Source organism: Podarcis erhardii, assembly GCF_964252035.2.
Source record: "Podarcis erhardii genome assembly, chromosome: 2".
In the NCBI taxonomy this organism is placed as follows: Eukaryota; Metazoa; Chordata; class Lepidosauria; order Squamata; family Lacertidae; genus Podarcis; species Podarcis erhardii.
The window spans coordinates 29,571,032-29,584,361 of NC_138498.1; the positions used below are offsets into that span (position 1 = coordinate 29,571,032).

The 13,330-nt window shown below is 46.2% G+C and overlaps 1 protein-coding gene across 2 annotated transcripts in view; it reads left to right on the forward strand.

Annotated features, from left to right (window-relative positions):
• The window catches only part of SLC38A10 (solute carrier family 38 member 10), an 81,121-nt gene that overhangs the window by 53,549 nt on the left and 14,242 nt on the right, over positions 1–13,330 (forward strand). For both annotated transcript variants that reach the window (XM_081849560.1, XM_081849561.1), the window contains exon 11: positions 1,515–1,671. In XM_081849560.1, coding sequence (XP_081705686.1) covers positions 1,515–1,671 — 157 coding nt within the window. The remainder of the gene's footprint in view (positions 1–1,514; positions 1,672–13,330) is intronic.

A 13,330-nucleotide genomic window follows, 5' to 3' on the forward strand; every position in this document is an offset into this window, starting at 1 on the left:
GTTCTTCCGCTCTCCTCCCTCGCCTCCTGAATTTCAAATATGAAGTTTGATGTTTCCCCCCCAATTTGGTTGTGACGGGAATGTACAAGATGCACAGAAAAACTGCATTGTTCAGGGTGGAGACTTTGTAAGATGGGTGCGGGCTTATCATATGCAGGCAGGGCCCAAAGGAAGGGTGAGAAATCTGGCGCATTTCAGATGTTGTTGGACTCTCCCTTCCCCTCAGCCCCACCTAGCAGGGCAAATCATGAGGGAGGATGGGAATTTGAATTGAACAACCTCTGGAGCACCACAGCTTCCCCACGCCCACTGTGCTGAAGTCTCATAAAACATTTTTGTGGGTCTGTGCATGTTCATTTGCTGCACCTAAGGATATCTGCTCAGATGACAGGGCTGCCATACATCTGGAATGTCCCGGACATAGCTGGAAGTCTACGTTCCTAAAAAATAGCTAAAAACTTTAATTTTGGGGGTGATTTTGCACACAAAAAACAAAACAACTTTTGGGTAAAAAAAAGGAGGGGGGGGAGGAAGGAAGGAAGGAAGGATGGACTTTGCCCCCAAAAGCTCAACTTTTGTGTCCGGATTTTCACATTTTGAAATATGGCAACCCTATCAGATGGCAATCTCCAGATTTGTAGAAGCTTTATACCTGATCAAGTGATCCTTTATAAGGAATTTCCAACAGCCAGGTTTCTGTATTATTTCTTTATCTGAAGTGGCAAGGAACAAATCGCTGCAAAATATCAGTTGTTCAGTCCTCATCTGTAAAGTGGTAGTCGTGATTCTTATATCTGACACTGATGATTAACGAGTTGGGGTGCAATCCAGGAATTAGGCATATGGAAGTATTTGGAAATCTGTGTAGCTTAACAGCACTTGCACGGAAGGACTTACGCATGCATAGTTTTCACTGGTAGATTGCACTGTTAGTGAGTTCACTGTAAAGTGCAGTTTTAATGAGACACAATCTATATTGTAGTGCTCCAAGGGAGTTTGTGGTAGTGGTGCTGCTGAAACCCCTGCTGTGGTTGGTTGGACTGCCGTGATGTCACAGAGAGCACTCCTGGGCAGAAAGAAGAAAGAAAGGGTCTCCATTGGCTGAGTCGCTGAGGAGGCGGCAAAGACAGGCAGAAGGGGTTAAAAGAAGCAGCAGCAGGAGCTTAGGAAAGGAAAATGCAAGGGACCCGAGAAGGCAGCAGGGCAAGGAAAGCTGGGAGAGAGATCTATGAAAGAAGTGTGGAAGAGGGAAAGGTGTTGAATAATATTACAAGAGAAGAAGTTTGTGGCGGGGAGATGAGTGATAAGGAAAACTGGTGGAGTACAGAGGGGAGAGGTGCCCTGTGGTCAGGAGTTGCAAAGCTGAGAGAGAGAGATGTTAGTTTTGAAATAACCAGCCTAATATTTGGCCCCAGGCCTCTAGTTTCTGTTAGATGTCTTTATTCCAACACCACCCCTCCTTGCACACTTTATTTGGACCTGCCATTAAAGGATCTGAAACATCTCTTGCACAGATCATACTGTGGATTGGCTTGGGAGTATTGGTCATTAGCACGTATACCACCTTATCAGCAACTGAAGACACCCCAGGAAAAATAGAAGCGGTGGAACCAGGCAAGCTCGCAGCTGAAATAAAGAAAGTGTCGGATCAGGACTCTGTGAAAATCTCAGGTACGTGCCACTGTGTTTGGGTGTGCTGCTGTCCCCTTATCTCAAGGGTTTCCACTTGAGCAATAGAACTCCGCTGCCCCCTTCACAACCTCATCAAATCTGCTGCAGAGGGTTGAGCAGGGCTGCCATAGGTCTTGAATTTCCTGGACATATCTGGGATTCGTCTGCCAAAAAAAAAAGTCCAGGCGCATGGCAGCCCATATTGGAAGTGATTTTCCTAAAATAGCTAAAAAAACTTGGGGTGGGGTGGGGTGGAGATTTTGCAAAAAATAAAAATAAAATAAAGCTCAACACATTGCCATATTTTCACTTTTTGAAATATGACAACCCTAGGGTTGGGAGAATGTCTAGCACTGATTTAGGGGGTGCGCTGGGGGGGGGGAGAAGAGTGGGAGGACATTTACTGGCGGAAGAAGAGGCTTAGCCTTACGTTGCGTTCCACCCCCAGTTCCAAAAGAGCTGAACAAATGGATCCTTTTCAATACTCCTGTATTGCCTCGTCTGCATCTCTGCAGGGTGGTTGTACCCTCTAGACAATTAAAAAATGGGTTTTCAAGAAAGGGTAAATGGTTGTCATCTCAGGTTTTTTTTTTGATATTGTGTGTGTGTGTGTGTGTGTGTGTGTGTTGAGATGGCTTTTTGGTATATTATTGTCCTTTTTGGGGGGAGATCTGCAACGTGTGGAGGCCACAGCTTACGGTGCCCCCTGGTGAATTAAGTTAAGAACTACACAAGTGCCCGTTATCAAAGACTCTCTGTGAAGCCTTGAGATAGCTCTGTCCAGGCCACCTGTATGAAGGGCACTAGCAGCCAAAGCTGTGCCGTTTCAAGCCTCTCTACTGATGATGTATTTCCCAAGGTTTCAATAGTGGCCCATTCATCATGCTCAAAAGTTATGTAAATTTATGGGAGCCTCCTTTCTTTTTCCTTTCCTCGCCCCCCCCCTTTAAAAAAAACAAAAACGTGGCATGGATATAAATTTGGAGCTAGTTTTCGTCCTGACAAAGGCTGCGATTATGCTTCAGCTTTGTTTACTGGCTTGCATTATTTATTATTTGTTTACTAAGGTTGCTGATGGAATTATGGCTTGGCACAGCTGCAGTCCCACCTCACAAGGCCATCGCAAGCAGGTGTCTGCTGCCCCTCGACTGCCCCTTAACTCAAGCAAGCCGTGTGTTGCTCTCCCCCCACACCCCACCCTGGCACCCTCTTCACCTCTTCTTCTTGAGTTGACTGGTTTTTGTTGTTGTTTTGTTCCCAAGTGATTTGAAATATCATTGTGAAGACAAAGAATGGAGGCAGTCAGAGGAAAGGCTTTGTTCTATTCCCTTTGAGGCCTTTGCTGTGTTCCTGGTGCAGCCTGGAACTTTTCTGATAGAGCCTTGGCGAAGAAGTTCTCTCCTGGGGTTCACCATCCCCAGCAAGTCTAGGCTTTTGTACATCCCTTGCTTAGCTGCAAGGCAATACCCTTCCTTCCCCTTCCTATCGCACCCATACCATTTCGAAGAGGAGGGGGGTGACGCTGAATTCAATTACAGAATCTTGGATAGTTTCAGAGCACCAGCGGCTCAAGAAGCTCCCCAAACTGCCTCTTTAAATGGCAGAAGATCTCTTGCCACTCGCATCTCTTTCTCTGTTAACCTCAGAGGTGTGCGAGAAACTGGAAGGTGATCCTTCTGCATCTAATTGAATCTTGGACTTGCCACCCGCTCTGATTTTGCTAGGTGCTGGCTGACGTTAAAACATGGCGGTGTGTTGCACTTTCATCCCAACCCTGTGGGATTTTCTTTAAAGGCCTGAGAATTCCAGCTTTTTAATTTTAGGAACGGAAATTGTCAGCATTTGAAAATCAGCCAAAAGTTTGCTTGTTTGTTTTTGAACAATACTTGCCACCCGCTCTGATTTTGCTAGGTGCTGGCTGACGTTAAAACATGGTGGTGTGTTGCACTTTCATCCCAAAGAGGGGTTTGTGTGTGTGTCCTGTGGGATTTTCTTTAAAGGCCTGAGAATTCCAGCTTTTTAATTTTAGGAACGGAAATTGTCAGCATTTGAAAATCAGCCAAAAGTTTGCTTGTTTGTTTTTGAACCCTCAGGTGCATTGTATTGCAGTTCTTACTACAGTGGTACCTCAAGTTACATACGCTTCAGGTTACGTACGCTTCAGGTTACAGACTCTGCTAACCCAGAAATAGTACCTCGGGTTAAGAACTTTGCCTCAGGATGAGAACAGAAATTGTGCTCTGGCGGTGCGGCGGCAGCGGGAGGCCCCATTAGCTAAAGTGGTGCTTCAGGTTAAGAACAGTTTCAGGTTAAGAACGGACCTCCGGAAAAAATTAAGTACTTAACCCGAGGTACCACTGTATTTCCTTCAAAAAAAAAAAAAAAAAAAGCTAAAGGGTTAAATAAAACATGTCATGCTGAAGGTGGCAAATTTAGGATAGGAATAGCCTATTATAGAGCATAGCTTGCTCACTAGCTGCAGCTCAATATCTTCCTGGCTAGTAAAACTCAGGCGCAAATTGTTAATTGCAGGCCGCTGAAGTATACAAATTAGCTGTAGTCCTCCAGTTCATAGTATATTTATGATGTGGCCCTCAGGGCTGTGTAGTTGTCCACTCTTGGAATTAAGCAAGCTTGCAGCCTTGGAGGAAGATGAATCACACCTTTCACTTTGGGGGTGCAGCTGTGTAACCCTCCCTTTGCCTCACCCCCATTCTAATACGCATGTTAGCACTGGAATCTAGCTTGTCAGCTTTCCATCCATTTGTTACCTACCAAGGAGGGGTTTACACAGTCGACTGCCGGGACTGGTTTGAGGCCTCCGTTTTCATCTGTGACGCTGACAAATATGATCGAGCCACTCTCTCATGCCACTTACTTTGTGTGTGAATGTTGTTTGTGCCAACTGGAATGTGATAGAGAAATGTAAGTGAGCACTTTAGCCATTGTAGGCTTTGCATTATTTTACTTCATTCTTCATTCATTCATTCATTCGTTTGTTCGTTCGTTCAGATGTAGAGTCCCATCCCCAAACCTCAGGGCAGGTAAGAGTTTGGGCGCGCAAGTGGGTAGGAGTGCAGAAATAAGATTATTGCATGAAATCCTGCCCCACTTTGCCAAGTCTGCTGTGGGCCAGAGTTCCCAAGCTCACAGTGGGCTGCTGCCAAGAGTGTGTTTCTCCTTGCCCTTGCTGACTGAACCTGACGCAGAGATGGTATCATTAAAGGGCATCCTTAGTAGACCTCAAAGATTATAAAGGAACTTGAGGGAGGGACTGGGGCTCAGTTGTTTAGGGTTTTGCCACTCACAACCAGCACTTCAAATTGTGACCAGGAGAGAATAGGGAACCGGTTCCAATCACAGAGCATTGGTTTAACGTTCTCCTGGTGGCCCCAGCCAGCCAGCTCCATTCCTGCCGCAGTAAAAAGTTCTGGATTGTTGTCAAAGATGGCCACATGTTGTTGAGCTGTAGTTGGTTAGTCTAGTCTTGAGGCAACTGAGGAACGATAGCCACTGTGGCCACTCTGAGTGGAAGGCTCACAATTTTCTCTTTCCAGTCAGAATGGGCGGGGATGTACCCCTGGCCACCCCAGAACAAGTAGGTTTAAGCCACACGTGTACAAAAGCTCCCTCAGCTACACACGAGAGGGAACAATGCAGAAAAATAGGCCCTGAGGGAAACCAAACAACAATGAACCCAACTCCCAAGGCATGCTGGGAGCTGCACCGTTCCACCGGAGTGGCGCTGCTTATTCATCGTGTTTCTGTTCCTCATGAGATTGCCTTTCAAGCAGTTGCTCTCTGTTCCTCGGCCACCTTCCCTCAACCGCTGCTTATTCTGCTCCCCAGGCAGATGCATCCTGTCATTCAAAGCATGCATGGGGCTGCAGCGTTGCTCGGCTTTCCCCGGCGCACACTCCTCCGGCCCACATCTGTTTCTTATTTCTTGCACGAGCCTCTCGCGGAAACACATGGCTTTTCTCGTCAGGCAGCATGCAGTTTGTTTTTAGCCTGTCCCTGACTTTGGGCCCCTCCTGTCTTCCCCCCGCCCCACTTTAATTGATGGGTTGGTGTGTTGAGGCAATCCCTACAGCCACCCTGTGCCTTTTCTTACCCTGCCTTTGCCATGCGCCCCTTGCCTGTCAATTGTGCGCCAGGAGGTGCAGTGTGGGGCTTTTTTCGTGCGTGTGTGTGCGTGTTATTGTTTTTTATTGCCGCCTTTGATGTTGCAGAGCCCAGAACTGTACAGACTTTCATTAAAACCCTGCCCCATGGGCCTGGGGATTATGAATATTAGAACGCTGCCCTTTTATGTGAACACGTATTGACCAGCGAACTTCGAATAGTGTTTTCACTAACGACACCCAAGTGCCCATTACGCCCCCATCTGTATTGCTGGGGGTTTACTGTCAGACGCTCTTTGGGAAGGTATAAAACCCCTTTCAGAGAGGCTCTGCTATTACACACAGTGCATACGTACGTTAAAAGGTTGCTAAGCTGCCTTTGAAAGCACATGAAGGCAATTACCCACTTTTTTTAAAAAAAAAGAAAAAGAAAAAATCTAATTAGGCAATTTCTTTCTGCTTTTGAAAGATACCTTCCCCTCCCCCAGAGGGTCTCCCTGGGCGGATTAAGATTTTGTAATATTTTTCAGCTCCTTACATGAACATCATTGCTTAGATTCCACCCCCTCTCCCTCTTTCCTCATCTCTCTGTGATTTTCTATATCAAAGACTTGATTCACGTTCTTTCTGTGCTCTTTCCCTGACAGTTTCAGACAGTCATTTAAGCAGCCCAAATTGGCCGCAGCGTTTTGTTATATTTTATCTATCCACTCGGATTCCCCCCCCCTTTTTTTTTTTTTGCATCTGATGAGACATGGCTCTAGCTTGGTGTCTTGTGTGCGCTGCTGGTCTGTTTAATTTATGGTCGTCATGTGCAGTTATCGGTGAGAGCTGGCAGTCCTGACATCTGCGTTGCATGCAGGCCAGAGGGGATATAGGAAAGGATGGGGGGGGGGGAATGCAACACAAGCTTCTAAACTTGCACCTGTGGCAGGCATTTTTGGATACACCTGCCTTGTCATCCCTGTCTTCCTCCCCACCGCCAGATTGCTTGTGGTTATTCTTCAGACGAGAATCCCGGGTTCTGTGCGAAACGTGGATTATTATGCACCATTCCCCCCTCGGCTTCTAATAGCTGCTGGAACAGCTTGGCTCGCTGGAGCACTCCCTTGTGCTTTGGGAAGAGCAATCTTTTAATAGCTCCTGCGACACAGAAAAAGGAGCTATTGCCCTGCTGTCATTTTTTGTTCAGTTTTACAGTCTGTGTGTCAGGAGAAAACGGTGAACTAGTTTCCCCGATGCCATTCAGTAACCTTGCGAAAGCTAGCAGCTACGGTCTGTACTTCTTGGGGGAAGTCCTTCTCCTCATTCTTGCCAGGCATGTGCTTGCAGAATCATCTGCAGCCCCATTTTGGGCGGGGGGGGGGGGCCTCTGCAAAATGCAGTCCGATCTTGGAATGTCGCCCATGCTAGAGACTCACATACAAGTCAGGATCTGGGCTAACACTGCAGCATGATATGCTGAGCATTCTAAGAAGGACTTTGGAAAGACGTTTTGCTGAAGGTTCCCACCACCCCACCCCCTGGTCCCTGTTTTAAAATGCATGGCGCATGACTGTCACCTTGCAGGCTAGGCATCAGAACTGGGCAACCCAAGCTGATCCTTTCACCATACCTATTCCTCCTCCTTCGTATCCCAAGAAAGCCAGAGGTATCCATTGAAGTACTCTGTAATGCATAGAATCATAGAATCATAGAGTTGGAAGAGACCACAAGGGCCATCGAGTCCAACCCCCTGCCAAGCAGGAAACACCATCAGAGCACTCCTGACATATGGTTGTCAAGCCTCTGCTTAAAGACCTCCAAAGAAGGAGACTCCACCACACTCCTTGGCAGCAAATTCCACTGTCGAACAGCTCTTACTGTCAGGAAGTTCTTCCTACTGTTTAGGTGGAATCTTCTTTCTTGTAGTTTGGAACCATTGCTCCGTGTCCGCTTCTCTGGAGCAGCAGAAAACAACCTTTCTCCCTCCTCTATGTGACATCCTTTTATATATTTGAACATGGCTATCATATCACCCCTTAACCTCCTCTTCTCCAGGCTAAACATGCCCAGCTCCCTTAGCTGTTCCTCATAAGGCATCGTTTCCAGGCCTTTGACCATTTTGGTTGCCCTCCTCTGGACACGTTCCAGTTTGTCAGTGTCCTTCTTGAACTGTGGTGCCTAGAACTGGACACAGTACTCCAGGTGAGGTCTGACCAGAGCAGAATACAGTGGCACTATTACTTCCCTTGATCTAGATGCTATAATCCTATTGATGCAGCCCAGAATTGCATTGGCTTTTTTAGCTGCCGAGTCACACTGTTGGCTCATGTCAAGTTTGTGGTCAACCAAGACTCCTAGATCCTTTTCACATGTACTGCTCTCAAGCCAGGTGTCACCCATCTTGTATTTGTGCCTCTCATTTTTTTTTGCCCAAGTGCAATACTTTACATTTCTCCCTGTTAAAATTCATCTTGTTTGTTTTGGCCCAGTTCTCTAATCTGTCAAGGTCATTTTGAAGTGTGATCCTGTCCTCTGGGGTGTTAGCCACCCCTCCCAGTTTGGTGTCATCTGCAAATTTGATCAGGATGCCCTTGAGTCCATCATCCAAGTCGTTGATAAAGATGTTGAATAAGACAGGGCCCAAGACAGAACCCTGTGGCACCCCACTAGTCACTCTTCTAAATGTTGTGCCATTCAGAACTGTGCAGGTTACTGAACTTTAACTTTCATAGTCATCCCCCCCCCCAACTGTTGACAGTTTCGGATTTGCACATGAGAAAAGGTCTGCCAGTGGGCATTATACCTGCCCTGTATAAATAACATCTTAGTTCCAGATGATTTTTCTCCCCTTTCACAGTCCTTTGAACCACTGGCGAGAAACAAGGCAGTTTGGAGCATTAACCACTGGGCAGAATTTGTGTTGTTGTGTGTTTCCATTTATAGAAGCTTTCTCTTGTGAGCCTAGTCCAAGAGATCGGGAACTGCATTTCTTCTCCTGCTTCTATCCCCATCCCTTTCCCAAAATTGATGGGCACTTTGGAACATCTGCAATATATGGTGTGGTTTGCTTGCTTGAGTACTTTGTGTTTAGCTTCCCAAAGCTTCATTCTGCACATACCTGTGTTGTTATGGGGCACTTTTTTAGTTTCTTGTGCCCTCTGCCTGTAGCACATTTTAATTGTTTGCTTGTATTTCAGTTTAGCTGGACGCCAAGTGTTAGATTTCTCTGTTCTGTGAGTTATTTTGTTAGGGACATATTGATTGCAGAGGATCTAACCTCATGTCCCAGAGGCTGGTCTGTCTTACCTTCATGGATCTTTAGAGCCAAAGAAGCATGTAAGTTGGTTAGCAACCTGTTTCTTTATCCAAAATCTGAATTGAGTCATGCACACTTAGAATCTAGCAGCCAAATCTAGGAGAAAAAAAACAACCTGAACATCAGTGATCCTAGAGAGGCGATGCTGTTAATATTTGGAGCGGATTTCTCTTTTATATACAACAAGGATTAAACTTCATTGATCTCCTCTTCAGAAACTTACTGAGTTTTGAACAGGCTGACCTATTCCTAGGAGAGAGATCAATGGAAGCAGACATTCAAAATGGAACCCTTTTGTAGCTGTCATCTCCTTATAATAGATAGAAAATGCCAACGTTTTCTGCCCAATTGGTAGCCCCCCATCCCACCCTCTGTCACTCATTTTCTCCACTTTCCATGACATGGGTAGCCCAACTTCTGAACGGAAGAAAAGTTTGGCTTCTTGACGCATTCCTCTCCTTTCGCAGGAGCCCAGGGCCCAGTAAAGGTCAGTGGGAGGAGAGGCTATGTCAAATGATACTGAAGGATGCTCACCTTAAACTGCAGTTTTGCTGCCTGTGAAATGAGTAGATGTTTATGCAGTTTCCTTTGCACACTTTCCTCAGTCCTTTGTTGTTGTTTAGTCGTGACTGACTCTTTGTGACCAGAGCACGCCAGGCACTCCTGTCTTCCACTGCCTCCCGCAGTTTGGTCAAACTCATGCTGGTAGCTTCGAGAACACTGTCCAACCATCTCGTCCTCTGTCGTCCCCTTCTCCTTGTGCCCTCCATCTTTCCCAACATCAGGGTCTTTTCCAGGGAGTCTTCTCTTCTCATGAGGTGGCCAAAGTATTGGAGCCTCAGCTTCACAATCTGTCCTTCCAGTGAGCACCCAGGACTGATTTCCTTAAGAATGGAGAGGTTTGATCTTCCTGCAGTCCATGGGACTCTCGAGTCTCCTCCATCACCATCATTCAAAAGCATCAATTCTTTGGTGATCAGCCTTCTTTCCTAGTCCCTAACATTTCTTCCACCACATATAGTACTGTATTTTTTGCTCTATAAGACTCACTTTTTCCCTCCTAAAAAGTAAGGGGAAATGTGTGTGCGTCTTATGGAGCGAATGCAGGCCTCGCAGCTATCCCAGAAGCCAGAACAGCAAGAGGGATTGTTGCTTTCACTGCGCAGCGATCCCTCTTGCTGTTCTGGCTTCTGAGATTCAGAATATATTTTTTTCTTGTTTTCCTCCTCCAAAAACTAGGTGCGTCTTGTGGTCTGGTGCGTCTTATAGAGCGAAAAATACGGGTAAATTGCTTCTCAGACTGCCCAGCTAAACTGTTCCTTTTCTGTTTTATGAGGAAAGATAATTTTTGAGCAGCTAGGAGTTATTCTGGGTCTGTTTGTTTTTTAGAAAACATTGGTTGAAATGTTTTCCAGCTCTATGTCCCATTAATGCTCTCCCAAATTGTCCAGTAACACAAACCGGTTTGATCAGGTTACTCTATCTTAGATGCCTGAATCGGCTGTAATGCAGCAGGAGCTGCGGGCAGGAATCTGGAGTGAGCCACACCTTCCTGGGAACATTGCTGCTATCCTAGTCAGATTTCTTGGAGAGGGAAAAGGAAAAGCTTTTAGGGTTGCTCATGATGAGATTTTATTACGTCCCCGAGAGACCGATTCGTGAACCATTAAAATAAATGGGGACACTTCGAAAGCCCGTGAGAAACGTCCCCTTCCTCACCCATGTTGCAATGCAGACACAGTAGTATGATTTAGCTTGGGCTGGCTCTGTGCGCACCATCATTCAGTCTTCAGCACTTGGGCTTGCTCCCAACATTTGGGGTTTTTCCTTCCTCCCCCCCTCCACGCTTTGCCCGCCCAACTCTTTAGCCCTGAGATATATATATATTCTGTTGTTTTTGTAAGCCAAGAAGCTTTTACAGCCTCTTCGCCTTTTCCTGTTAAGCCCAGCACCCCTCATAAAACATTAAGAGGCACAGCATTACTGTAACATTATCCAAAGGGACCACAAGGGCGACTCTACAGTTTCAGCGATTATTACACATCCTGGGCAAAATGGTTCTCTGCAAACCACATATAGCCCCTTATAGATTTCCAAGCAGCGTGAGAGGCCATTAATTCACGCCCTGATGATGAACTTAATTTTGCTTCCTGCTGAGAAAATGACGGCTTAGAGGCAACTTTGTCTTATTACAGAGTGGAGAATTTTATCTCTCTCCTTTTGTTTTGCACTGTGTGTGTAGGGAGAGAGAAAGTGTGTGTGTGTGTGTGTGTGTGTGTGTGTGTCTGTCTGTCTGTCTGTCTGTCTGTCTGTCTTTCTTCCTGTTAGATTTGTAACTCGGTGGCTATCCCTGGATCGGCCATTGCTACAAACTGCAGAAGCTTCTGCAAGGAATTTAATTTTATCACCGAGACCTTGGTCTTTTCACCTGCTCTGGAATGCTGGGCGGCCGCAAGCTTTATTTTGTACAGGTTGCCCGCCTAAACTCCTGTGAAATGCAGGAAATATAAAGAACATTCTCTGTTTCTTTTTAGTTTTCTCTTCCCCCTCTGATAAGGTGGGAGTCTCAGAGGCATTACTTTATTAATGCTTTGGGTGTGTTTACTGGTGCGGAATGTAACTAGCAAATTTCTGTCCAAACCTCTGGCCTTGCAGCTGTACAGCAAGGTTTCTCCAAAGTTATTCATAATCATAGTCATCGTCCGTCCCCCCCCCTTTTAAGGGCCAGGGAGAAGAAGGTCCTTGCAGTCTGTGGGACTGTGGACAAGGCAGGGAGTTTGCTTAGCTTTATGTAAAATCAAATGCATTAATTTTTGTTTAAAGCAAATTCCACTATATGGCAAAATAATGCCTATTGGGCAGTGTGCCTCCATGACTTAGGACTGTTCAATGCACAGTATTTTTCCTGTGTGGGCCTTTCGGGTAGTGGAGCACACACCATTGTGTTTGGGAAGATTACATGCCCTGTTTTACATATGTTAGGAAGCAGCAAGCTTCCAAACGCATGTGGTTAACAAAAGGAGACATTTCATGTGGCCAGTGGCCCAAAGCACTAGAGGATCGCTGAAGTGAGGCTTCCGAAGATCAGAGAACTTAGGTATCCTGCATGCTCCCTGTTCTCCTTGATGGCTCCTGGTGCCAGTCCTCTTGGCTGTTCATCTCCTTTTAAATCCATACTTTTAGGCCTCTGTTCCTTACCACCTCCAACCCCCAAATATCCAAGTTATGTGGGCAAAAGCTGATAGACTGTTCAACAGAGAGAAAATATGAAAATACAGCGACTTGTTAGAAATTTGCATAACTTATTCTGATTGCTAAGTGTTGGCTTTCAGCGGCACGGGAACTTCATTTCTGTGCAAAATGTTGTGAGCTCCATTTCCGGCTGTAAACACAAGACCACAGGGAAACAATAGAATCTTAAGAGTTGGAAGGGATCCCAAGGGTAATCTAGTCCAACCCCCTGCAATGCAGGAATCTCAGCTAAAGCATCCATAACAGATGGTCACCCAACCTCCGTTTAAAAACCTCCAAGGAAGGAGAGTCCACCACCTGTACTGGGGAATTGAGAAATCTGTGCTGCCCATATTCTGCCTAGGTTCCTGTAGCCCACCCAGTGCTGCCTTGTCTTATCTGGCAGCTTCTACAAGGCTTTATCAAACTTCCCAACCTGCCAGGTTCCTCTGACCCCTCAAAGGGGCCAGGGCAGCAAAGCTTTGAAGTAAGAGTTTGGTCATGCTGTGCTGCTGGAAAGGGCTCTAGCTCAATGGTGGAACATCTGCCTTCCAATCAGAAGACCCAGGTTCAATCCCCAGCATCTCCAGGTATGGCTTGGAGAGATCCCTGCTTTGAATCCTGGAGAAGCCACTGTCAGTCAGTGTAGACAGAATTGAGCTAGATGGACCCAATGGTCTCACTTGGTATAAGGCAGGCATAGGCAAACTCAGCCCTCCAGATGTTTTGGGACTACAGTTCCCATCACCCTTGACCACTGGTCCTGTTAACTAGGGATGATGGGAATTGTAGTCCCAAAACATCTGGAGGGGCAATTTTGCCTATGCCTGGTATAAGGTACCTTCCTGTGTTCCTATGCCTGTATTGGTTGCGTAGTTCCACCCCCAACAGTTTCTCTTCACTTTGAACATTCTCACTGTGCCAGGGACCCTGCTCTCTTCTTTCTCAGAGACGTTTGCCTCTGGGACACGTTGCCTCTAGGACACAATTCTGGACTGCGGAG